General features: G+C 47.3%; 1 protein-coding gene across 3 annotated transcripts; it reads right to left on the minus strand.

The window, feature by feature from the left end:
- Nucleotides 1-1,146: 1,146 nt before the first annotated feature.
- On the minus strand, nt 1,147-23,988 carry mdfic (MyoD family inhibitor domain containing). 3 transcript variants are annotated; one of them, XM_084701961.1, is made up of 5 exons: nt 23,737-23,987; nt 23,285-23,441; nt 21,337-21,462; nt 8,644-8,949; nt 1,147-3,787 (listed from the first exon to the last, which is right to left on the minus strand). In XM_084701961.1, the coding sequence occupies exons 2-5, from the start codon at nt 23,376-23,378 to the stop codon at nt 3,540-3,542; spliced, it is 774 nt and encodes a 257-aa protein (XP_084558087.1). In that variant the 5' UTR covers nt 23,379-23,441; nt 23,737-23,987; the 3' UTR covers nt 1,147-3,539. The 3 variants fall into 3 exon arrangements, with proteins under 3 accessions (XP_084558087.1, XP_084558086.1, XP_084558085.1); XM_084701960.1 differs by lacking the exon at nt 1,147-3,787 and adding an exon at nt 7,966-8,407 and having other exon boundaries at nt 23,285-23,457; nt 23,737-23,988; XM_084701959.1 differs by lacking the exon at nt 1,147-3,787 and adding an exon at nt 7,968-8,407 and having other exon boundaries at nt 23,737-23,988.
- Between the last annotated feature and the right edge of the window lie 242 nt (nt 23,989-24,230).

Raw genomic sequence — 24,230 nt, forward strand, 5'->3', positions numbered from 1 at the left:
CAGTATGGCTAATCTTATCCATATGGGGCCCTCAAACTGGCCTCTAATGTGGAAATGAGGCAACTGAAAACACCATTAAAACTGCCTGTCCCCCTCGCGCAATAACATGCGACAGCAGAAGCGGTAATTTGTTCTTATGGCTGAGGGTGGCACACCTCCATTTTATGAGTGAAGAATTTCAAACCGTCCTGAAGAGGGGGAGGGAGGGAGTAGGTGGCCGTGGCTGTGGCACCCTAATGACTTATTTAATATTGTAAGAGGAATGACCTCGTGTCCGAGAGGCGCTGGATTTTCTCCCGGACTGCAAACAGAAACAATGGAGCCGTCCTAATTGTGACATCAGAGGTGCGGTCACAGGGAGAGAAGCGAGAACACAGGGGGATTGATTAGAGAGAGGGAAAGGTGGGTGACTTTGTGAAAAGGTCATTGCGCACTTTACCTGGAGCTTCCACGTTTTCATCCTCTTCTCACCAAAAAAAAAGAGAAAGAAATGTGATTAGAGAGAAAGAGTGTGTCTGCATGGCATTATGATTCCCCCCCCCCCCCCCCCCTATATGCATTAGAGAAAATCAAATGGTAATTTCTTTGGCTGGGTGTATCCGGGCAGAAAATGACAAAAGTGGACAGGGGGGGATGAGCTTCCTGCAGGTGGGCTGGAGTCAGGGTTAATTGAGGGGTTAACAAGGGGTCGTGTCTGTCAGAGGTCGGACCAGAGGGGGGCCCGTTGTCCCTCATGACCCCGCTGAGCACGGGCGGCCATGTTCCACCACTGGGTCTACGTGAGAATCTTTCTAATGGAGAACCCTGGGTGAGGGAACCGGCGGTGGGGGTGGGGGGTCGGGGGGTGGGGGCGGTTTCGTAGCTGGAAACGAGACACCTCGAGCGGAGGAGAACATGAAAAGGTTGGGGGGGTTCAGGGCACTAAAGATGGAGTGCATCTTATCAGGTGATAATGAAGCCTTTATGAAGCCCTTATGCAGGACAGGGATGCATTAGTCACCATGTGCACAAATAGGGTTATAACGGATTGTGAAGTGGTGTGTTTAATTCAAAATGACATGACCCTTACGTCAGGCTTTATGTCTTATGAATACAGTTGTCGACTTAAAACCCCCATGCCTTAAACACAACTGGACACAAAACATGTTTCATGTTTATTTCCCAAAATGTATTTTTAATTTTGGATTAATGTTTCACAACCAACAGAGTTTGTCGTTTGCTAAATGCAGTGAAGAAACATGAAAGAGGAGGAATCAGAGACAGTCTCCTTTCACCCAAGAGGAGAGCGTCAAAAAAAGTAGGAAAACAATAGATACACGAACACGTGCTTGGAGATAAATTCTTCACATTATCTAAATAGTGTTTTTCCTGTGTCTTAGGCTATTTCCTGACATACACCAACTTGAGGCAGAGTTAATCATAGGAACGCAAGAAGAGGCTTAGTTTTTTACCGAGAGCGAATAAACATTATCTGCTCCTGATGAGTGTCTGAGTTCTTTACATACAATAACAAGCCACCATTAGAGCTGGGAGACTTGACAGCACATTATCTTTGATGGCGTGAAGAAGGGACAGTTCTACCATTTAGCGAGCACCGCTAATGAGAGCCGTTATTAAGTATCATCACTTAAACAACATCAAAGCAAATCTCAGAGACTGAGTGGGAAAAAGACTCAGTTGGGTCGGGTGAATCACAGACACAAACTTCTCCAGATACACAGAATTAAGAAGGAAATAAAGAAAATAATAAGTGTCATTTTTTTTTTTACCCTGCATTCGTTTACCAGGTTTGTGGTCTGACAGTTTTTGAGTCCTTATTGTGTTGTGAGTCATTCACTTGTAATCCCAAAGAAGCTTATAGAGAGCTTGGGTCAATGTGGTACAACTTTGTCCACCTAAAGCGTTGTGTGGCTTAACCAGTTACCCTGAAGAGTATCACTAACACACCGAGGTCTAACAACACCACATGCTACTGAATCGTACCATCAGTAAAAAGAGAAAGTCATGATTGTCTGCAGTTAAACTGGATTCTCAAGGTAGCACGCTAACATGCATGACATCTTTGGTTCCTGAAGGTGAGATAAGTGCTATATGCAAATGGAATTAAATCAGCAAAATAAAGTCAGAGTCAAAAAATCTGTTACTCTGATTAGAATTCCAGTAGAGATTGGAATGGTCCGAAAGAGTGTTCCATCAAATGTTCATATTTGTGATTAGACCAGTGTTGAGTGTTTAGACTCTAAGGCCCAGTTTCCCCATACATGGATCAAGCCTTGTGCTAGACTTAAATCGTTTTCAATGATCTTCATTGAATGTTTCTCTTAATTTAGGACTAGGCTAAAACCATGTCTAGGAAACTGCTCCTCTATGCGATTCCCTAAGATCCATACACGTATCTGGTAGTGACATCTACCTGACAGCTACCTTGATAAAAACTCTGGTATTGATCTAGCAGTCATGTCTTGTAAGACGGATTAACTGTAGATAGTTTGTGTACTCAACACCAGCCCAGATAGTTAAGCTTTGCTAAGCATCACTAGTTGGGAGCTTGGATCCTGGAACTGATCATGAACATTTGCAATACTTCATATAGATAATAAAACACGTTTGTAACATACAGCAACACATACTAAACTATTTCAATAAGTGATGCCGTTGAAGACACAGTCTGCAAAGCTACAGTAGACTGCAATAAATCTAATGTTTGGTGAATACGTAACGTCATGTCTAAAACGTTCAGTAACAGTATTGGTTTTGATTAACCCTTTAAAGCCTGATTTGCATTATTAAGTATGCAATGTTTACACGATACATTCATGAGCAATGTCTACAAGCGTTGTACTCTACATGGTAATACCTTATGTAACACTTTGTGCATGTGCACACCGTTGTGGAATACTTAATTATGGGGCCCTTTGACATGCACACAAACCCAACACTACTACAGTTGAAGGAAGTTAGATTGTCACAAAGTTTCTACAGTGTCATACAGTACTGACAAAATGTAAAAAAAAAAAAAAAAAACGTTTTACTCACTTAAAGGAAGCAATTGTAAAAAAGACAATTTAAAAAGTATACTTGTAAATGTACGATATATTTTGGTTGAGAAAATTAATCAGATCACTGAAACAGTATTCCTGAAATGGCAAGATATGAATTCATCATTAAAGGCATAGTTAGAAATATTTGTAAAGCATTGATTACATATTCATCCACATATATAAACAACAAATACTGAAATTAAAGTTCATCATGTTTACACTTGCGGTATAGGACATTGGCAAATATCTGTAGAGTCTTTAGGCCTCTGCTAGGCCATGTAAGTAGATGACTAGTGGGGCAGGAGAATAAACTGCTCTCTTAGGGCTCCTCTCTCTCACACACACACACACACACTCATACACTCACACACTCATACACCAACCGGTATATACTCCAAAGCCAACCTGTTCCATGGCAGCAGCGGCCCGATATCACCCCTGCCCCTCGCTCCAGCCTGACCCCTGACCCCCGCCCGGCCAGGCCCCACGAGGGGCCTCCTAAGTGGGGAAGCAAATGCCGCAGCACTCCATGCAGATCTCCAGGCAGTCGGAAGACTCGCAGCAGGCGTCCATGATGCCACAGTCCATGTCACAGGGGCAGTTGCAGTCGTCCCCCATGTCGTCGGAGCAGCAGCAGCAGCACGCCTCGGGGGTGCAGGTCCCACAGGAGGCCTGGGCCACCACCATGTTGCACAGCGTCAGGAACTCACAAAACAGGCAGGCCAGGATGCAGTGGACACAGCAGTCTGGGAACACGATGGAGATCGGAGGGAGGGGAGGGAGGGAGGGAGGGAGGGAGGGAGGGAGGGAGGGAGGGAGGGAGGGAGGGAGGGAGGGAGGGAGGGAGGGAGGGAGGGAGGGAGGGAGGGAGGGAGGGAGGGAGGGAGGGAGGGAGGGAGGGAGGGAGGGAGGGAGGGAGGGAGGGAGGGAGGGAGGGAGGGAGGGAGGGAGGGAGGGAGGGAGGGAGGGAGGGAGGGAGGGAGGGAGGGAGGGAGGGAGGGAGGGAGGGAGGGAGGGAGGGAGGGAGGGAGGGGTAGGATGAAATAGAGGACAGTGTACTGTATTGCGAGTATTGGTTGATGTGGGATTATGTTTCTCTGAAAGGCCGTGGACATCTGATTAGGAAGAGTTTATCCCTTCTTTGTGTGGTTGATTTCCAGTCACACTCTGACATATCTTAACCCATTTACTTTACTTCCCAACCCAGATGTGCGTGAGTGTCAGCATCTGAATGCACAAGCCTCAGAGTATGTGTGTGCTGCAATCACTGATGTGTATGTATATGTGTATGTCTATGTGCATCAGTATGTGTGTGTCTGTTTATGTGTGTGTGTGTACCTTTCTGTGTAGGTGGAAGTGCAGGGGGCCAGTGAGGAGCTACAGGGAATCAGGAATCTAAAAGGACCCAACTGCACTTTAAGGTTTGATTAGGAGTCTGGCGAATAATTGGAGCATTATCATGCCAACTCGCCGGCTTGATCACATAAAGCTGATTAGCAAAGTCCGAGATTTCTCCCTGGCAAATTGCTGCTGCTAATGCAGTTGATTAACATGTAACGTCCCTCACGGCAGGCCTGGGAGACGAGGGGGGGGGGGGGGGGGGGGGGGGGGGGGGGGGGCGAGAGTCCCTCAGTGGCACCTAGACAGACGAACCTTCTCCTCTCTAACCCACCAACACAAGCCTAGTTCGCTGGTCCACTGACAAGTCTTGTTTCATTACAAAATCATACAAACTTCTAATTGTGGAAGCCTGAATCGTGTAAAAGGTGCAACCAGAAGCATCGTGCGTAGCTGGACAACAGACATTCTGTAAAGGAGGTGTGTGTGTGTGTGTGTAAGGAAGTACGATGCAGGTTAAGCGAGAGAACGAGAGAAAACCGAACTAAGATTATACTCTTGGATCAGACACACCATACACACACACTACACACACACACACACTACTCGCACACACACACACTGCACACACACACACACACACTTCCCTCCTGGAGGTGCCGTATGTAAAGCTCTACCTGTGCTGGGATCCCTAACCCCTTACTGAGAACCAAGGCCATGCACAGCCCTGCTTTGGAGTGCTAAACACACAACGCCTATGCAGAGAAATACCATTACAAACAGGGGGCATTAGCATGGCTTTCATCAGCCCATCTCCGACTGTCAGATGGAGGGGCATTTCTGACTGGGGTTAGACGAGGGAGAGGGGGAGAGGGAGGGAGAGGGAGGGAGAGGGAGAAGAGGACGGAGCGGGCTTTACACCACTGGATTCTCATGTTTGATTAATCAAAGAATTTCTCTCCCCTATTTTTCTGGGATGCAGTCCGCAGAGCTGACCGGCTCCGGATACACCCTCCACAGAGGACGTCCAGACCAGCGGAGAGACATGAAACGAAGGGGATTCCACCAGAAGTTTGAACGCATATGATTATTCAACCCCCCCCCCCCCCCATCGCCAGGAGACATACTCCATCTTAGTATGTTTCAACACCTGGGACTCGACACAAGAGTAAAAATACGACAAACTTTTATTTTGAAACACAGCAGATCTGATCCATTGCTTGTTTCCAGACCAACAAGCGTCTGACGGCACTGAGAGGAGAGAGACAGACTCGAGGCTGCAGCTAAATGCATGACCTCTCCAAGTTCACTGTGCTTTGAAGGAGCCATAGTGTGGGCTAATCAGCTTTGAGAGCTGTACACTAGGAATGAGACACAAACACAGAACATGGAAATAAGCAGCTGGCCATCTCAGCGATTCCTTTGGATGTATAATTAATCAGCTGCGATTAGTATGGATCTTAAGGAAATAGAGAGAGAGATGCAGAGAGAAGAGGATGGAAAGAGTGTGTGGAAAGGAGGGAGAGAAAAGGGGGAGACAGATGTATAGAGATAGGGAGAGAGAGAGAGAGAGAGAGAGAGACAGCAGCAGGGGATGGGTCATGTATACAAGACAAGCTGAACAATTTATCTTCCCAAAGAAGAGAGAAAAAAAAGAGTGCAAATTGCTAAGAGCCCAGCTGGGGAGCGGGAGTGGGTCGTGTCTGATGTCGGGGAGGCCTGAAAGGGCCAAACAGAGGCGCAGCGATGACCCCGGAGGAAATAGGCTGAGACACAAGGAACACTCTAAAGGGCTGACATCAAACACAGGGTGCAGAGTGACACTAAACAAGCTGGAAGGCCAACCAACCAGTCCCAGCAAACATTCAAACTAAGAGAGAGGGAGGGAGGAGAAAGCATGAGAGAAAGAGAGAGAAAGAGAGAAGGGGTGAGTTAGATAAAGCGATGGAGTGAGGGAGAGTGTTTAGTGTGGAGAAGGCCTGCTGGCAACCAGGAGGCTTGACACAATGAACAGAGAGAGAGAGACAGAGAGAGAGACAGAGAAAGAGAGACAGAGAGACAGAGAGGCAGAGAGAAAGAAAGACAGAGAGACAGAGAGAGAGACAGAGAGAGACAGAGAGAGAGAGAGAGAGAGAGAGAGAGAGACAGAGAGAGAGACAGAGAGAGAGAGAGAGAGAGACAGAGAGAGAGACAGAGAGAGACAGACAGAGAGAGAGACAGAGAGAGAGACAGAGAGAGAGAGAGACAGAGAGAGAGACAGAGACAGAGAGAGAGAGAGAGACAGAGAGAGACAGAGACAGAGAGAGAGAGAGACAGAGAGAAACAGAGACAGAGAGAGAGAGAGACAGAGAGAGAGAGAGAGAGAGAGAGAGAGAGAGAGACAGAGAGAGAGACAGAAAGAGACAGAGAGAGAGAGAGACAGAGACAGAGACAGAGAGAGAGAGAGAGACAGAGAGGGAGACAGAGAGAGAGACAGAGACAGAGAGAGAGACAGAGAGGGAGACAGAGAGAGAGACAGAGACAGAGAGAGACAGAGAGAGAGAGAGAGGAGAATAGAGGCCCCCTCCAGGAACAGAGCCAGCCAGGGCTAACTGAGGTCTCCGTGGAGACAGTCAGCTGCGTACATGGAGAGGAACAACAGCCCCGTCTTAACAGGCTCTCCGAGGAAGCTCCCGGAAGCACCTTGAAGGGTGTAATTGATTACACCACAACAAGTGGTTACCACAGTGCAATCCCAACCCACCGCACCCCGCCCCGTCTCTGCCGGGCCAGGCAGGCGGTAAAGTAGGCGGTAACTCCTCATGCTCAGTGTTATCTGCAGTGCTGGAGCCAGCAGCAGCAGCAGCAGCAGCAGCCTCCCTGGAGCCAGTTAGCCTCCTGGCAGCTTACTTACAGCCTGTTTAGAAGCTCATTCCACAGGCAAACAGATTATGTTAATCCATGTAAACATTAAAACACAACAGCTTGGCTTTTTCCGGAGGGAAATAAGTACTTGAGAGAAAGAGAGAGAGAGAGCATATTGATTCACAACACAAGACTACAAACAACCGACACAAAAGGCGTAATGAGACAGACTTATTGAACGGCTGTTACTCTCGCTGTCATCTTGTTGTTGTGTTTTTTTTTTTGTCTTTGCCAATTAAGACGTGTAAAAGCCGACTCTGGCGGCAGCATCCCTGGTGAGAAGCCACTCTCCTCCTCCACAGAATCTTCACTAACCATCTAACGCTTGTTAGTCTGGAGACTACAATCTGTTGTACACCACAGCGATCCTACGCCCATTTCTAGGAAATACACAGATCACCATATTACCAATATGAACCTCTTTGTCGAACTGGGGGGGGGGGGGGGGGGGGGGGTAAGGATCTTGTTTTCATGACATCTTCAACTGCGTCCTGACCTGTGAGCTATCTTTTAGTGAAGACAAAGGAGGCAGAGGGCAGCAGACAGACAAACTCAAACGACGAACAGATGCAACCACACGCGCACACACACGCACACACAGACACTTAAAAAGTGCATGGCAGAGACAGCGAGGGTGAGGGAGAGCTGAGATGAAAAAGCGTGTGATTCTCCACCAGCAAGAGGCCCTGATAATGAGGGGCAGCAGGGTCTGGAGGTGGGGGCATGGAGGGGGAGAGGGGTGGGTTTGGAAAGGGACTTGAGAGGGGCGTGAGGAGGGCCTACGCAGGGGTGGAGACGACACTTGGCAGGCACCCTGGGTTCCTTTACCTTGTTAGAAGGTCACACCTATCTGACCAATGGTAATGTGGACCCAATCAGGTTCATTACGTCCCTCACCTCAACCTCGCACCCGAGAGGTGCTGCTTGGGGCCCTGGGCCCCGGGCCCCAGGACTCAGCACTGTTGTTGTTGGGGAAAATAAAGCCACAGGAGACGAGCAGAAGGTGGATTTAATGGCCGAAAAATACCGGATTGTTAGAAAGTCAGTGCTCATTATGAAAAGGTGGATATCTGGCGGCTTTGTATGGGTGTCGCTCTGCAGAAGCAGCCTTAATTGGGAAACACCTGCACGGTGAGGAATGACAAAGTGTTAGAGAGGCGTGTACGTGTTTGTGTGTGTGTGTGTGTGTTTGTCTGTGTGTGTGTGTGTGTGCAGATGTGTGTGTGTGAGCATGAGTTTGTGTCAGTATGTATGTGTACTGTATGTATAGTACTTTGAGTCTCTACAATTGCAAGTGTATGTACATGTGTGTGTGCAGATGTGTGTGTGCGCGTGTGTGTGCATGCGTGCATGTGCTCACCCTCGGGCAGGGTTCCAGGGTTCTGCGAGCCGGTGGAGCTCCCCTTACTCCTCCTGCTGCTGTCGCTGTTCACTGACAGGCTGGAGCGCAGCTTGCTCTGCATCTTCTGAGACACAGGCGACGGCTGCTTCCGGCCCGGCGCTGCGCCACACGTGCAGACCGGGCGTGTCCCGCGCCCGCCAGGGAGCATTCCGTGGGCACCCGGAGGACCCGAGGCGGGGTGGAAGCCGTGTTGGTTGCTGGCGGCGGCGGAATCTTCCTCGCCAGCCTCTCTCTGCCCTGGCCGAGGGTGTGCCTGAGGTTGGGCTGGAGGGGAGGGGAGGGGAGGGGAGGGGAGTGGAGGGAGGGAGGGAGGGAGGGAGGGAGGGAGGGAGGGAGGGAGGGAGGGAGGGAGGGAGGGAGGGAGGGAGGGAGGTTTATAAAATGTGTAATTCTTGCCCTTTATTTCCCTCCATTTCTCTCCGTCTTCAGAAGTGCACGTGAAGTGCACGTTGAGTGGATTGTCCCTGTAAGCATCACATCTGAGGAAGCCCCAGTTTACGTCTCGCAGCGGAAGGAGGGAGGGTTTCAAATGTTGACACGTGTGACAAGCCACAAGGAGAAAAACAGCAGAAAAAAAGGAGAGAGATGGAGAGGAAAGAGGGCAAAGGATGAGAGAGAGGGAGGGATGGAGAGAGCGGTAGAGAGAGCGCGAGTGGTGGAGATGGCATTTTCAGGGGGAAGAACTCATGCTCATTCAGCCCAACTGGGACTTGCCTTCCATTTCTCCTCTCCATTCTCTCCCTCATCCCTCTCTCCCTCATCCCTCTCTCCCGACTCCATCAGAGATGCGTCGTCGTGACTGATGGCGTGAATTATTCATCTTTTCTTTGCTGTACGTTCTGGCATCCTCCATTTTCACGTCTGTCTCACTTTCTACTAACTCTGCATTTTACCCAGACGCAGGTACAGTGCTACACGTTGCTGCTGGGATTAGGATAATCACAAGCAGTTCAAGAAAAGCACTTACTGGGAAAGTGTTCGCTATGTAAAGAGATGCAGCCACGTCGCTCTACCTTAACTTCTCTCAAGTGCTGAAGGAGGGAGAGGATGCAAACAGCAAGCTCAATAGGAAACCCATTTCTTTTTTAGTTTAGCTTTATCACTTTGTTTCCCGTTTCACTCTCTGTGAGAAAGTAATGATTTTTTTTCCCCTTTCTTTTTCTTTATTTCTTTTTTCTCACTGTTTCCCTCTGCGTCCCACTGCTTGTGTCAGCTCACCAACAAGGTCAATTATAGTTAACAAGAGATGGGAAATCTGGCCCACTGCTTTTGAACACATCACCCAGGGAGATGGACGAGAGGGCATGCCCATGTAAAACAACACAATTAAACCCACACTGCTCGATCTCCCTCTCCCCTCTCCCTCCCTCCCTCTCCCTCTCTCTCTCCTCCCCCCGCTCCCTCCCTCTCTCCCCCCCTCCCTCCCCTCTTCCTCCCTCTCCCTCTCTCTCCTCCCCCCCTCCTTCCCTCTCCCTCTCTCTCTCCCTCCCACCCCTCCCTCCCTCTCCCTCTCTCTCCTCCCCCCCTCCTTCCCTCTCCCTCTCTCTCATCCTCCCACCCCTCCCTCCCTCTCTCTCTCTCCTCCCCCCGCTCCCTCCCTCTCTCCCCCCCCCCTCCCTCCCCTCTCCCTCCCTCTCCCTCTCTCTCCTCCCCCCTCCTTCCCTCTCCCTCTCTCTCTCCTCCCACCCCTCCCTCCCTCTCTCTCTCTCCTTCCCCCCCCCTCCCCCTCCCTCCCTCCCTCCCTCCCTCTCCTCCACACGCTGCCTCCATAAACAAACAGACAGACTGGGGATCTGCACGCTAGGCTATTTGAATTAGACAATTGCTGTGACCAGGAAGGTCATGTTGGTGTGATGCAGGGCCCAGGTTGATGAGTTGCCCCCTCACAGTGCACAGACACTGAGGAAGGAACTAATGAGGGCTAACGAGGACATGCAGGGATACTTTGTTGTTGCCCGTTTGACCCTGTCAACCAGGCCTAGTTATGCTGGTGAGCTGAAGACTGGGCTTGATTAGAAGGCTCCTCAGTGACCACGCAGAAGTATATTGTACTGTACAGAGAACAGACCAATCATGGAGGGGTGACAATAGGCAAAACACACACACACACACATGCACAGCATTTCTCAATAACGCACAGTATGTTCTGTATAAACAGATCTATAGATGGTGCCACACACCACATTAAACATTAAAGAAGTGAGATGAGTCTTTTTCTATAATTCTTCTGGTTTATTAATGCAGCCTCCTCTCTCTGTGTGGGGGTCCGGGGTCTCTCACAAACAGCAGGTCTGCAGTAATCGATGAGCATAATTACCTCTGCCTTCCAAAAAGTTCAAGCTTTCAATTTCACCGAGTATGAAACTAGTTCTAAAAGGAAAGCAGCCTGTACTGTAAACCTCCAGAGTGTGGGCCGTGGTCAAACACTCCCCAGACGGCCTTGAATTCACACCTGGGCCAATCAACCAGATCAACTACGCAAAGTATTTGAATGTGAATGAGGTGAATGTGAGTCGAGTCAGAGATTAGAAGGCGTTAAGACTGATCTATTGGGTTCATCGCTGTGGGTAATACAAATCTAGCTCATCTAGGTGTTTGCAGTGAGAGTTGGTCTACACACACCGGGCTGAGCAGGCCTCTCATCTCATTCCCATCCTTTACCGACAATAATAATACTGACTCTGATGAAGGGATGGAAAGAGGAGTCACATTCATAACAGTGGATGGCGGTAATGATGCTTCTGTCAAAGATAACACTAAGTGAACCATAAGAGACGGATTATATCCAAAGCAGAAAAGTTCTAACCTTGTCTGGGATGGAGCACACCGCAGAGCCGATGCAAAGCAGCTCTTATTACTTAGGATGGAAGGGTTCCATTCAATTCACTTTTATTGATCCCCACAGGAAGTTCAAGAGTATAAGAGCTAAATAGTTTCCAGGTGTCAAAAAGAGACTTTGCACTTGAGCAGAGTAAAGATATGGGCCATAGAGCACACAGTGTAACTAAGCTGTCACCGAGCCGAGGGGTTTCCATAGAGTTTGTCACCGGAACACACTGTAAGCCTTTGGAAGACAACTTCACCACGGAACTCCACAGAGTTCTGGATCAGCCTGAGATCAGTAAAACACCAGCTGGGTGGAGTTGACAACACTACACCCAGTAGATGCTGCCTTCCAATATAGATGCTCTGCAGAGTTCCTGCCTCGGACTAGGAAACATACCCCCCACACACACACACACACACACATCAAATATGAACAACTCCCACAAGTTTAAAAAAATCATAAGCGATTAAAATTGAACAGTTGTGTGGTTTACCACAAAGGCATGTAGGGGCTGAGGCAGGTGATGCGTTCTCTGGCTGTACACGAGCTGGCAGGTTGCATTAAAACACCATGTTTAGGAGCGGGCCAAAACACACCGCCTCAAATTGGACTTCTAACCGGCCTATTTCTAGCGCATCAACAACTGTTGAGAGTGTACATTTGTAGTTGAATAAAACATGGTATCTCTCTGCACAGGCTGTCACCCCCGTCTCTGAGCAAGCTGGGGGGGGGGGGGGGCACAGCCTGTAGTCTGGCTAAGCAGACTCCCAATTTGGTCCCCCTGAAACTGACAGGCTCAAATATCTGGGGAGCATTTTTAAAAGGCCAGTGTTTGATGGATTCACGAGGAACACACAAATATAATTGCCATTTGTCACCGAGTCTTCAGTGGCTGCACCACACAGGGACGGAGCACCAGTGTGCCTGGAGAGCAAGGGCGAAGCGCGGAGCGCTCTGTATGTAAAACTGTGTATTCAACGCCGCTGCTTTTGTCACGGAAAATAGGTCCTGCAGGGGAGAACTCAAAATTGTACCCCAAAGACACGAGAGACAGGAGGCAGCCAATATCACACACACACACACACACAAACATGCATACGCCCACACACACACACACCTACCAGGAAGGAATATGTATGAACGTCAACTGAAACAGACCTGCATAAACAAGAATTCTAAAATAGTAAAGTACCGAAAATATAACAGAGAGATCAAAAAGGTCAGCCTGAAGATTCTAATTTGCACATTACTACTCCAGGAGTCAGACGTATGGCAGAGAGCAGAGAGAACCAGTACAGCACTATGTTTCTATAACGCTCAGCTCCTCTTTAATATTAATGCTTCTGAGAGAGAGAGAGAGAGAGAGAGAGAGAGAGAGAGAGAGAGAGAGAGAGAGAGAGAGAGAGAGAGAGAGAGAGAGAGAGAGAGAGAGAGAGAGAGAGAGAGAGAGAGAGAGAGAGAGAGAGAGAGAGAGAGAGAGAGAGAGAGAGAGAGAGAGAGAGAGAGAGAGAGAGAGAGAGAGAGAGAGAGAGAGAGAGAGAGAGAGAGGAGGGCTGTGTTTGCCTGGGCCTATTAGAATGTCCATCATATGAAGCACACAGTTATTCAAATGTCACATCATGTCAGGCTGCTAAACACACCTCCACCTCTCCTAATAGTCCCCATTACACACAGCCTGGAGTTAGAGCATGAAAGAAAGAAAGCAAGGAAGAAAGGAATTAAAGAAAAGAACAAGGAAAGGGAAAAAGAAGACTTTTTTTTTTTTTACCTCCCTAGTTTTTATTCAAATTCATAAAAAGGTGACAATATTCCATACACAGCTTATGGCTGTGAAATTATTATTCCACTAAACCGGTCTAGTTTGTTTGTGTCTGTCTTTCACATCATAAACATGTATATTTTATGCCTGGCTGTCCCTGTACCTGCCTGATTGAAATGCTAATTTGTAAGTGTGCAATGACCTAGCCAAGCCCCCCCCCCCCCCCCACCTCCCTGGAAGCCTGGGGGGTAGTTTCCACCTCCTAACAAACATCTGTAACACCCCTGCCTCCCAATCCAAAGGGATATATTTTCTCATTAGAAATTACATATATCTCCATGCTCGTATTTATAGAAGCAAAACCAGGGGAATTATGCTGCAGAGGAGAGGAAGAAAATATGGCACAATGAATGCTATTACAAAGGGCTCTGATTGAAATGTTCCTTCGGCATATCAAAGCTCGTTTAGCATTTGACCTTCCAACTGTGGGACAAGGACTTTCTTTATTGCGATGGAGGACATGTTTGAAGGGACAGTCAATGGCTGTCTCACTAGGAACTATCATTTGGAGTATCTTGTCATGTCAAACGCGAGCTGTGATTATTTCCAACAGCCACAATGAGAAAATCAAAGTTGGTCTATTACAGTAAAGTGAATATAAAAATGTGGAATGATCAAATGATTTTAACATAATTTTGTGTGTATTGTACATAGAACTGTACTAATAGATTGCTGTCATAATGTGCGTGTAATGCACTTTAGTCTGTAGGTGTGTAGTTCGTACTACCCCTCAGTAGGTTACTCAGTGTGTCACTGTTCCAGTACAGAACTACAGGAAGCAGGAAGCAAGAAGCAGGAAGCAACTCTCCTCTCAAGATTAAAACATCCAAATGTGGCCTGTTTCAACATGGAGGAAAGTGACACTGTATGACGTGTCACGCTAATGTCGGATCACTCATGCCTGGGAATGTGACACACATGCACACACACACACGTGATTTGAAAAGACACACACATACACACATCTATTTGCCAAGGCTTGCTGATGATGGGACATCTGGGTGTGATAAACTAAATGAGTTCCTCTGATAGGACAGCCAATCAGGTCGGATGACACACAGGGTGACAGACCTGTTTCGACTCTATTAACTCCCCCCCATCCCCTCATCCCACTCCACATCCTCTCGTTTCAGATAGGTACATCCTTGCTTCGTCACGTCTAATTTCACTTTGCCGTTTGTTTTTTATTTTATGATGAGCTAAACGTGATGAACAGTCAATACCGCTCGGGTATTTTCTGTGACGACGTAGCCCCCCCCCACCCCCACCATGGCTGTTCATAACTGGCTGTTCATAACTGGCTCTTCAACCGGAACCTGCTGAGGGGATCTGACACGGCGCTGAATATTCCAACCCCCACCTTTCCCCTCTCGCTGTCCTCCCTCCCTCACTCTCAATAACAATGACAGGGAAAGCAGGGCATCAGGGATTTACTCATTTCAGATTTGGTAATTTCGTTGCTGATTGAGTGGAAAAGTATCCCGCGGACCCTGTTCTGCTTAATTACATTTTACAGAGGGGAAGACAACTTGAAAGACAAGAGCCTGATTTGATGACCTGAACCTTTCAGCTCTCTCTGAGGAGGTGCAGGCTATCATCAATTATCCTTCGATTTCAAAATGGAACATTTTGCCAGATGAATATGTCTGACTCCTATCTAAATCATTAAAATGCCCAATGAGATGACATTTTCCCTTAAATGAATCACATTTAAGGATAAATCATTCACACTGTGCTCGAGAGAGAGCCTTCCCTGCGAAGTCTCTCCTTCCGCCTTCTCTGCGCCATGTGGGAACCTGAGGAGCACTGCTAATGTGAGCGATACTGATGTAGCAGAACACAGGACAAGAAGAGAAGAAACAGCCTCACAACCTGGCAGTAGAAGTCTGTTTGTCTCTTCTCTGCTGTCCCCCTCAGAGGAGAACTCAGGGAGGACAGCTTCATCAGGTTCCCCCCCCCCTCCCCCCCCTCCCTGGATCCCCATCATGAACGATTCAGGAACAGAGTGGAATACGAAGCTCTGTGGCCGTGGGGAAAGCTGCACATCTTGCACAGATTGAGGCGTTACACAAGCTTGCTACCACATTTTCTAGAAAGATCAATTGTGACGTGACTCAGAGCTGGTCTGAGGAAGCTGCCAGGCAGGGTGCTGGCACTGTCTGCTCAAGCCTCCCTGCCACAGGCTCAAACAACAACACAGCAACACAGGGCCAACAGCGAGGGAGGGAGGGAGGGAGGGAGGGAGGGAGGGAGGGAGGGAGGGAGGGAGGGAGGGAGGGAGGGAGGGAGGGAGGGAGGGAGGGAGGGAGGGAGGGAGGGAGGGAGGGAGGGAGGGAGGGAGGGAGGGAGGGAGGGAGGGAGGGAGGGGAGGCAGGGGGGGAAGGCAGGGGGGGAAGGCAGGGCAGGGCAGGAGGCGGAGGGTGGCAGGGAGGCAGTAGAAGAGGGAGAGGAGGGGAAGAATAGGCTAAGGAGAGGAGGAAGAGAGCAGGAGTAGGAAAGGAGGGGTGGAAGAGGAGAGGGGGGAGATTTTCAGTTTCAGTTACATGGATGACTCACAGATTCCACCAGTTTCAAAATCTCCTGCTGAAGTAGAAATTCCACAGGAAATTCACTTGTTTGAAATTCAACAGCAGGAGTGTGGATGAACGTCCATACACAAAACACAAAACAGGAACTAATCTACTGTACAAACTCAAAGACCACATCAAATCGGGTCAACGGGATACATAAGGGAACTCGACAACAAAGCCACCAAAACAACAAGCTATCTGGTGTCCGGAGTTCATCCAGGTAGCAGCCGAGGCCTGGATCAGAGATCAGGGACGACCAGTCTATCAACACACCTCCGACCCAGGTTCCTTTATTTGCTCTGTATCAATCTCAGCATTAACCCCCAGCTAATGGGACAGCTGTGGGTCAGCGCGCCGCCTCCCCAGCCTGCCAATCAGGGGCTAAGCTGGGGGAATCATGGCTAAGGGACTGGGGATCTCCCGCGTCTGGGTAAGAGGCTTTTTAACCGGGAGACGGCCGTATCGATTTGAGCTCTTCTTGCTCTGCTGGGGGAGCAGGGTGACTGAGGGGTGGTGGGGGAAGGGGCTGTCTGTGGCTGGGCCTGACTAGGAGCTCGGCCCAGGCCTCCAGTCACCCTCCAGTGATCAGAGGAGTTGACTGAATGACCTAGCAGGGGAGGCAGCGAACCTGCAAACACACAGAGGGCAGGAGGGGAGGGGGGGGTTGACATCGCCTGAGATCTCTGTAATAGAAAAGGGTTTTAACCTTAATGTAGGAGCCAAACCCCTGTTAGAGGGCCTGTAATCCCCTCTGCTCTGCTCTCATTTGAAGTGGCTGCTGGGTTTTTTTTGGACTGACTCCTCAAAGGCACCATCACTACCACTGCCACTACACACAGTGCGCACACACACACACACACACACAGGCTGCTTTGTAGGCTGCTTTGTAGGATGCTTTGTTTTGGTGGAGAAGAGCGGTACTGTAAATCTTGCAAGTCAGGAGTTTTTGATCATGTTTACAGAGGGGCATTCTGATTCTGGCTGTCCCTGAACTGCCCCATTCTGTTCTACTCGTCTGGAAACAAACATTTACCCAAACTACATCACAGAGCAATTACAAAGCGATGACTTGGAATAAACTGCGTTAAAGTCGTGTCCCGGGTCAACTAAATGTAAAGTACAAAAACCAAGTGATGCTAAAGTCGTTGATGGACTATTTAACTATTCAAATACTCCTCCTACACAGTGATACAGCATAATTATATGTTTCTTCTTTCACAGTCAACATCCTTATGTGGCCTTTGTGTCTGAATCACGGCAATGATATCCAATAGTAGCACTCATCATACAGGGAGGTGTGCATACCTAATCACACCCACTGAAGTATTTAGAATTTCTTTTTTGAAAAATCCCAACAATGGAAAGACTTGTCGGCACTTCTAGAAATGCTAATTACAGTGCTTGAAATTTCCCATATGAAATCTATCTGCAGCAAGACAATGAGGAAATAATTACAACTGAGATAGACTTACAATGACCATTTTAATCAACCCCTACGCTAGCATTTCACCCCTATTCATACCGGTTTTGATTCCATGACCCACTGGTAAGTAATCACTTGAAAATTACATCTGGGTTTTTAATGGGCGCTTGCTTCAGACGTGTTGTTTCAGACGAGACCAGGGTCTCAACATTACAATAAAAGACTCTGTTCTTGCATAACAACAAGCACGCTGTGTACAATTTCTTTTTTATAACATTGAGGAGTATAAGGGGAAAAACAAAGACCTGAATGAAGTGTGGAAGATTTTGATCCTAAAACACTTGAAAGTTGTTTCTGTTTCATTAGTCTGTCTGCTTCAGACTGCAGATCACCTGTGAAACGCTACGTCTGGCCACCTCTTTGTGCTGATACCCTCCATAATCACCTGACAATCACCTTACCATTCCACTGAGGAGCCAAGATTCTCTCAGTGTACTGTATGCATATATGCAGAACATTCCCTGCAGCTAAACCAAGGTGCTGCTTTGTGAGGGCCTGCGCTGGTGTGATGGCCGTCCATTAAACATCTCATCTGCTTTCTGAACTGTCGCACAGTAAATTCCCTTCCTAAAGGTCAGTCCTCCACCCTGGTAATAACCTTGAAGGTTCTGAATAAAACACCCAATCAGGACTTCACACAAAGGCCAGCCTAATGTCTTTCTCTCCACGGCGACAGACATGTCATTTGACCTTCCTCCGTCACTTCAGAAATCCCTGAGATAAAAAAAAAAGAGAGAAGGAAATCTGGTCTTGGGCACTGAGGTCTTCTTTATCCACGAGAGCACTTAAAAACTATTTGACAATCCGGTGAATAATGTGACGATTAAACACCTAAAACTGGCGTTAGGTCATGGCAATTTATTCTGGGAAGGGCCGACGGAGCCAGTACTCTGCGTGGAAGAGATACCAGGAGTCTGAGGGCCACATAGGTCTCCAGGGAATGCCTGTCTCCCCCACCAGTCACACACACACACACACACAACCCCAGGCCTAGAGAAGCCTCAGCTGTAGTCGTCGGGCTGAGCAGCCTGTCTCTCTTCCCTCTGCATACTGGAGGTACAGGACAGAGCTAAACCCCAGATAACAATCCTTCTATATTGACACAGAAGTCAAGGACAGTGTTAAGTCTGGTCACACTTAACAGCTCACTGCTCTAATCTTAATGCTTCTGTGGCAACTCTATAACAGCCGCAGTAACAACCATGCTTGTTGTTGACTACGTAGCATTCAGGTGATTGAATAAAACGGCATGTTGCCATGGTAGTTTCCAATTGGTCTGGTATATTATGGTCTGATCTAAAATGAAGGAAAACACCAACCGCCTCAACTTCAGATTAGAAGATCACATGCTGGACATACAGCTCAGGGTTTCCCACAGAAAATGTGTTAGTTAAGGTAGGGTGGAGCAGCAAACCCCGTATATCTCTATAAAAATTAAATACTTTTTTTTTTTTTTTACAATGTAGTTAAGGCAGCAGGCATGTGTTGCTTTGGCGGCCGCCTTAACTGAGAAGTGCTGCGGGAAACCTTGCAGCCAACTGCCAGCTGAACACAAGGATGTGTTCTGTCATATGACTTCTTTCTCACTTCCGATTTCTCTGCCGTGTGGTCAAGCTCATTTTGAATCTGATTGGCTGAATCTGCTCACCACTCAAGCGTGTTTAGTCCACAACTAAAATAAGGTACATCCGGGATCCTCAACACTTAAGAGGCACATTTGGGGGTTTTGGTCCTTGTTTGAAGTGACTGGGAACATGCTGTAGTAACTTCCTCAAAGAAGGAGGCCGATTCTCCCTTCCTTTTAAAATCCCAAAGCACCAGGTCTGTCTCTTTGGTTGGTGACAACTCTTGTCAGCTCTGGAGAGATGCTGTCACAGACACTCAGCTGTGATTGGACGAGAGAGGGTGACTATCCTCCGCAGGAGATTGGTCAGAACTGATTGGTCCAGGAGGGCAGGTGAGTGGGCCAATCTCCCCCCTCGTCAGTCAAGGTTCCTGTGTTTCTAGCAGCTGACACCATGTCAGCAGCACTAAGTTGTGAACAGTTGCGAAACATTCTTCGAAAAAGTTCTCACCGATTTGTTCATGATTTGAACCACGTTTCAGTCTTACGGGAAGGCTTTCACACAGCTGTTGTTTGTGAGCCCGCCTTGAGAAGCCTTGGTAAACAGGCCGTTGGCAAGTCGACAACAGCAGACAACAGAGGCAGGAATAGGGGGCCTGGAAAAGTTAACAGCCTTGAAACATATGAGCAAAAACACAATGCTGAGTTTGAGGATACATGCTCACACGGATGGAAGCAATCAGAGGCTATTAGCTTTGTTCAACACTTCTCTCCGACTTCTCTCTCTTTCCCTTTCTCCTTCTTTCGCTTTGCTGCTGATCTCTTTGTTACTGCTGTTAGTCAACATTCAACAAGAGCTGGTGTTGCCAAGGACACAAAGTTGTGTGTCTGAACATCTACAACACAGTGCGTGTAGCAGCATTGGGTTTTAAGCTTGGTTGCAAAGGTAGCGTCCCTCAGGGCCATTGTGACAGGATCTGACTGGCTGAGACTGGCTTGCAGACAGTTGACAGGATGAACCAGGTTGTTGAACGTTGAAGTACAGTGGAACAGGACACAGGGTGTGACGGCTTCTTTCCACTCTACAACAAACGCTGAGAACTTTCCCGTCAAACTCGTCTGCGTTTCCCCAGTTATTATTGCAAGGTTGTTTTGGGTTGTTTTTTTTCAAAGAGACTTTGGGAAGCAAACATACTTTTCTTAAGAGTGTTTCTTTTCAAAGAATGAGATCAATTCTTCAGTTCTCTGACACACGAACTCTGCTCAGTTACCCAACTCTGCTCCACAACAGTACACATACTGTGCACTCAAGTTACTGAGCTTATTCTACATTCTAAATCAAATGTAAAAAATACAGGAATGCTTTCATCTGTCCCAATAACCAGCCCGAGAAAGCATGCGGCAACGTACGTCAGTACGTGATAGTGATCTACGCAGCATCTATAGAGCGACACAGAGGATATTCTGGCCCATCCCAGGGTCTGGAGAGCCAAACCACAACAGGATTTCCTCCTTCCCACTACACCGAGCTGAGGCTTGGAGGAGACACAAGACCCTGACAAGCCAATCGCTGGCCATTACCCTCACACGACAGGGAGAGCATGTTACACTACACTCTTCAAGTCTGTTATCTGATGGTCATGCCATCTTAAGATTTGTCTTGGATGGTGTAAGACACTGTTCCCGTAGTAACGTGGGCTATAGCCTAACTGTTTAAACACAAACTATTGTCAACTGGCTGTCTGTCAGGACAGGACAAAACACAACAAAGAGTGAACGGCGGTAAAGGCTCAAGACGCACTTGTTCCGGGAGTACAACGGCACTTAGGAATGCTTGGCTGGACCTGATGTTAGTTTCCTCCAGGATCACAATGACTCTTTATTGAGAGACTTGTTGCTCTTGTAGGTTAGTTATATAACGAAGTTAACTCTTGTACTCGCTGTGAAATATTTTACTGTTGATTGTTCTTCTACAGGTACAGTCTTGTTCTTTTTGAGGTTCATGTTGTTTTAATTTGTCACTTGTATAACTGCATGCTCTTATGGGTCTTCCCTTTGGCACTTGTTTAGTTTTTTTACAACGTATACTTCATGTTTTGGCTGCTTGCAATGTTTGGGACTACCTCGTTGTTATGATCAGTGACCTATAATCTTTTGTAAAGCTCTCTCTTGGAAGTCGCTTTGGATAAAAGCGTCTGCTAAATGCATAAATGTAATGTAAATGTAAACTAAGATGATTCACTGCTCTCCTTATAAGGTAGGCTCTATCCACCTAGTAGCTTGTCATGCATCACATACCATTGCTTATATAACAGTTTGAAGTGGTAATAATGACCACATGATAATAGCAGGATTTCCTGATGTTTCCCAGGCTGTGATTACACTCACTTCTTACTGGGTCACAATAGGAAGGGCACTCTCCAGTCATGTGATCTTGTCCTTCAGCACACGGGTCTCTGGGAGATGACGTTCTAGAAGTGTTTGTCGTTCCTGACGATTCAGTGTCACATGCATCTGTAGATTAAAAAGAAATCAACTTGAACTAACTGTTTTTTTAAACATTTGATTTCAAAAAGCTGTTTCCAAATGGCTTAGAACAACAGCCTAAGTGAAAGGAAGATGGAAAATAGAGAGAAAAAAAGAGAAAAAAACTGAGAAAGAGAGAACAGACAAACAAAGAGAGAAGAATGATCCTCGTTGATTGTTTGAACGCTCTCCCATCAGGAGGTCAGCTGGTCCACATCTAAGTGCATACGATGCGTCTTCCTCCAGGTGCTTGACCGGAGTGGCTGGGGTCAGCCTTCCTCCTGGGCCATCCTCGGGGCCCCTTCCCCCCGACAGATAAAACCCTGGTTCCCTGGCAAATGCCTGGCACAACATGGAGGGCGGTTCAGGGGCCTCCAGTGCCAGCGAGGTCTGGGATTCTTTTTCCCTCCTTGTGCTGCCCCTGGCTGTGCGTTACCTGCCAAGGCTTTTACTGCCATAAAAGGCTGCATTCATCTCCATGGGAAAATAGTACACAAGCGAGCCCTGTGCTGATAGCTATGTACTACAGAGGAACAGACAGGCTCAACTTTAACCTCCTGACAGGGGTCTTTAGCATCACGATGAGGATCATCTTTACAGACACAAGGAACTGAACCTGCCACAATGCTGCTCTGTTTTCTAAATACAATTTACTCGCACCCCAGTTCTTTCACCGACTTGTTTAGATGAGATTTCAGGCAGCAGACTACAGAGGTACTTCCTGTTTGGGCTTGTTGTACGGTGACCGTCACTGTGCCCCCCTTCATGTTAGGACATTTGAGGAGATGAAACTTGAAGAACGACTGAGGAAAGCATAACAAATGTATTTTTTCCTCTGGTGAAAGTCGATGATGTATTGTCGCACTGTTAGGTCTTGCTCTTGTTTTGTAAGCAATGACAGATGAGATAGTGGAAAGGATAACACACACACACACACACACACACACAGGCTCTAGATAGATGTGGCACCAGCCAGGCCTGGGGCTGAGATATGGCCATCTTTAGTCCTGGCATGACTCCTTAGATCGATGCACACTTAGAGTACAGTAACAGCATGCGCATGTGTCACTGATGCATGGCAGAATTTAGTGATCACAGTTTGAAATAAATTGGTCTATTCTCAGAACACACAGTGTCCCTAGAGAGGGGATATCCAGTTTGAACTGAGCTGGCTTTGAAAAGGTCCAGCAGTGAAAATCCATTCCCCACCAGCACAGACTTGTGATTGCTTACTCCGTCCTACTTTGCTATATCTGACAGTGCTGTAATGATGCAGGGGTATAAATAGGCTGGTTAACGCTTCGCTGGATGGTTACAAAAAACGGGGGGGAAAAAAGAATGGGGCCAAGCTTATTTTACATGTGATAATCTTATGGGCAACTAGAAAGTTAATTAAAAAACTATAATTGGCTGTGCTTCCTCCTAATAGTCACCAGGGCGTTGCTTCAATCTTCATTGGAAAATAATGAAAACATTATCATGCCTAATGCTAAGGCGTGGATACTGGTGTCTGGTTGAACCACACAAATGTCATTTAAGGGGAAAGAGTTTTCAGGATGTCATCATTGTCCTGTGTGTACTGATGAAGACTGACAAGTGTGACAAACAGGATTATGATTTTTGTAGTCAAATATGTTGAGCAAACACAAAGTAATGTGGTCCTTGTCAATGGTCAACTATATCCAATGAGAGTATGAATATAGGAACCTAAACAAGGTTTAATAGGCGTGACAAGTCTACAATAAACATTTCACATATACATCAGTAGCCTACTATCAATTGAACATCTTTACTGCGTGTTGTGCCTTACCGTGAGAGTTGGATAGAAGTGGACTCCTCTCTTGTTGAGGATCGATCCCGGGCCGGCTAGGCCCTTCCGGAGGCAAGTCAGTCTCCGTGGACATGAGACAGTCCTCTCTTTGAGACAGATGGCAGAAAAAGATCCTCCTTTTCCTCACCCGTCAACTCTGTCAAAACAAACGTCTGATAAGCGAAGTCATGGTTAAAACACTGAGCATAACTCAAGGAACTACGAAGAAGGAGATTCTGGTCTGCTTCACAGTGAAGAAAGTGACGTCAACATGCATAATGTCGTTAAAGCTTAATGGAATTTTCCCCTCTGCCTTTACATAAACTGCGGAAAGCCTGATTTTTCAACTTTTCAACTTGTCCGTTTACATAACATGGTTTAGACTACTTCTCATTGAATCATAACGGACACGTAAGTAAACATGCATCATAGTTCGTTGATAAGTAGCCTACCTTTCAAACATGACAACTCCCTGCTTCAACTTTGAGTTATTAACATCCTTCTTGCGCGACAAATTGCCCTCCAGTTGGAAAATCACGGTCTTGATAACTATCTGAACTATGCAAAAAGTTGTCAATAAGTTTACAGAAAGAAGCGGTCAGCCGTTAATCTATAAATTGCCGCGCGCAAAAAACGATTTACTCAGAACAGAAGTCTTCGAAGTTGCTACAACTGCTCACTGCTGAAATTGTTCTGAAACATCACATCATATCCGGATTCCTCAAGCCACTCTCACCCGCGCCCTTGCAACTGCAGACAGTAGATAGCGTGTGTCCCGCGCCTGAGCAACAGACGTTGAGTGTAATTTGGAAGAAAGTGTGAACCAATGTTCGCCAGGAAGTTCTTTTACGGTATATTGTTAATACTTTCAAATATGTTGTGAAGCAGAGAAGACAAAGAGAACGTGTGTTTACTGTTATTGTTGTACTTGTAGGCTACTTAAAAT

The sequence above is a fragment of the Hypomesus nipponensis genome, chromosome 7 (assembly GCF_054491055.1).
Source record: "Hypomesus nipponensis isolate SF chromosome 7, ASM5449105v1, whole genome shotgun sequence".
Lineage (NCBI taxonomy): Eukaryota > Metazoa > Chordata > Actinopteri > Osmeriformes > Osmeridae > Hypomesus > Hypomesus nipponensis.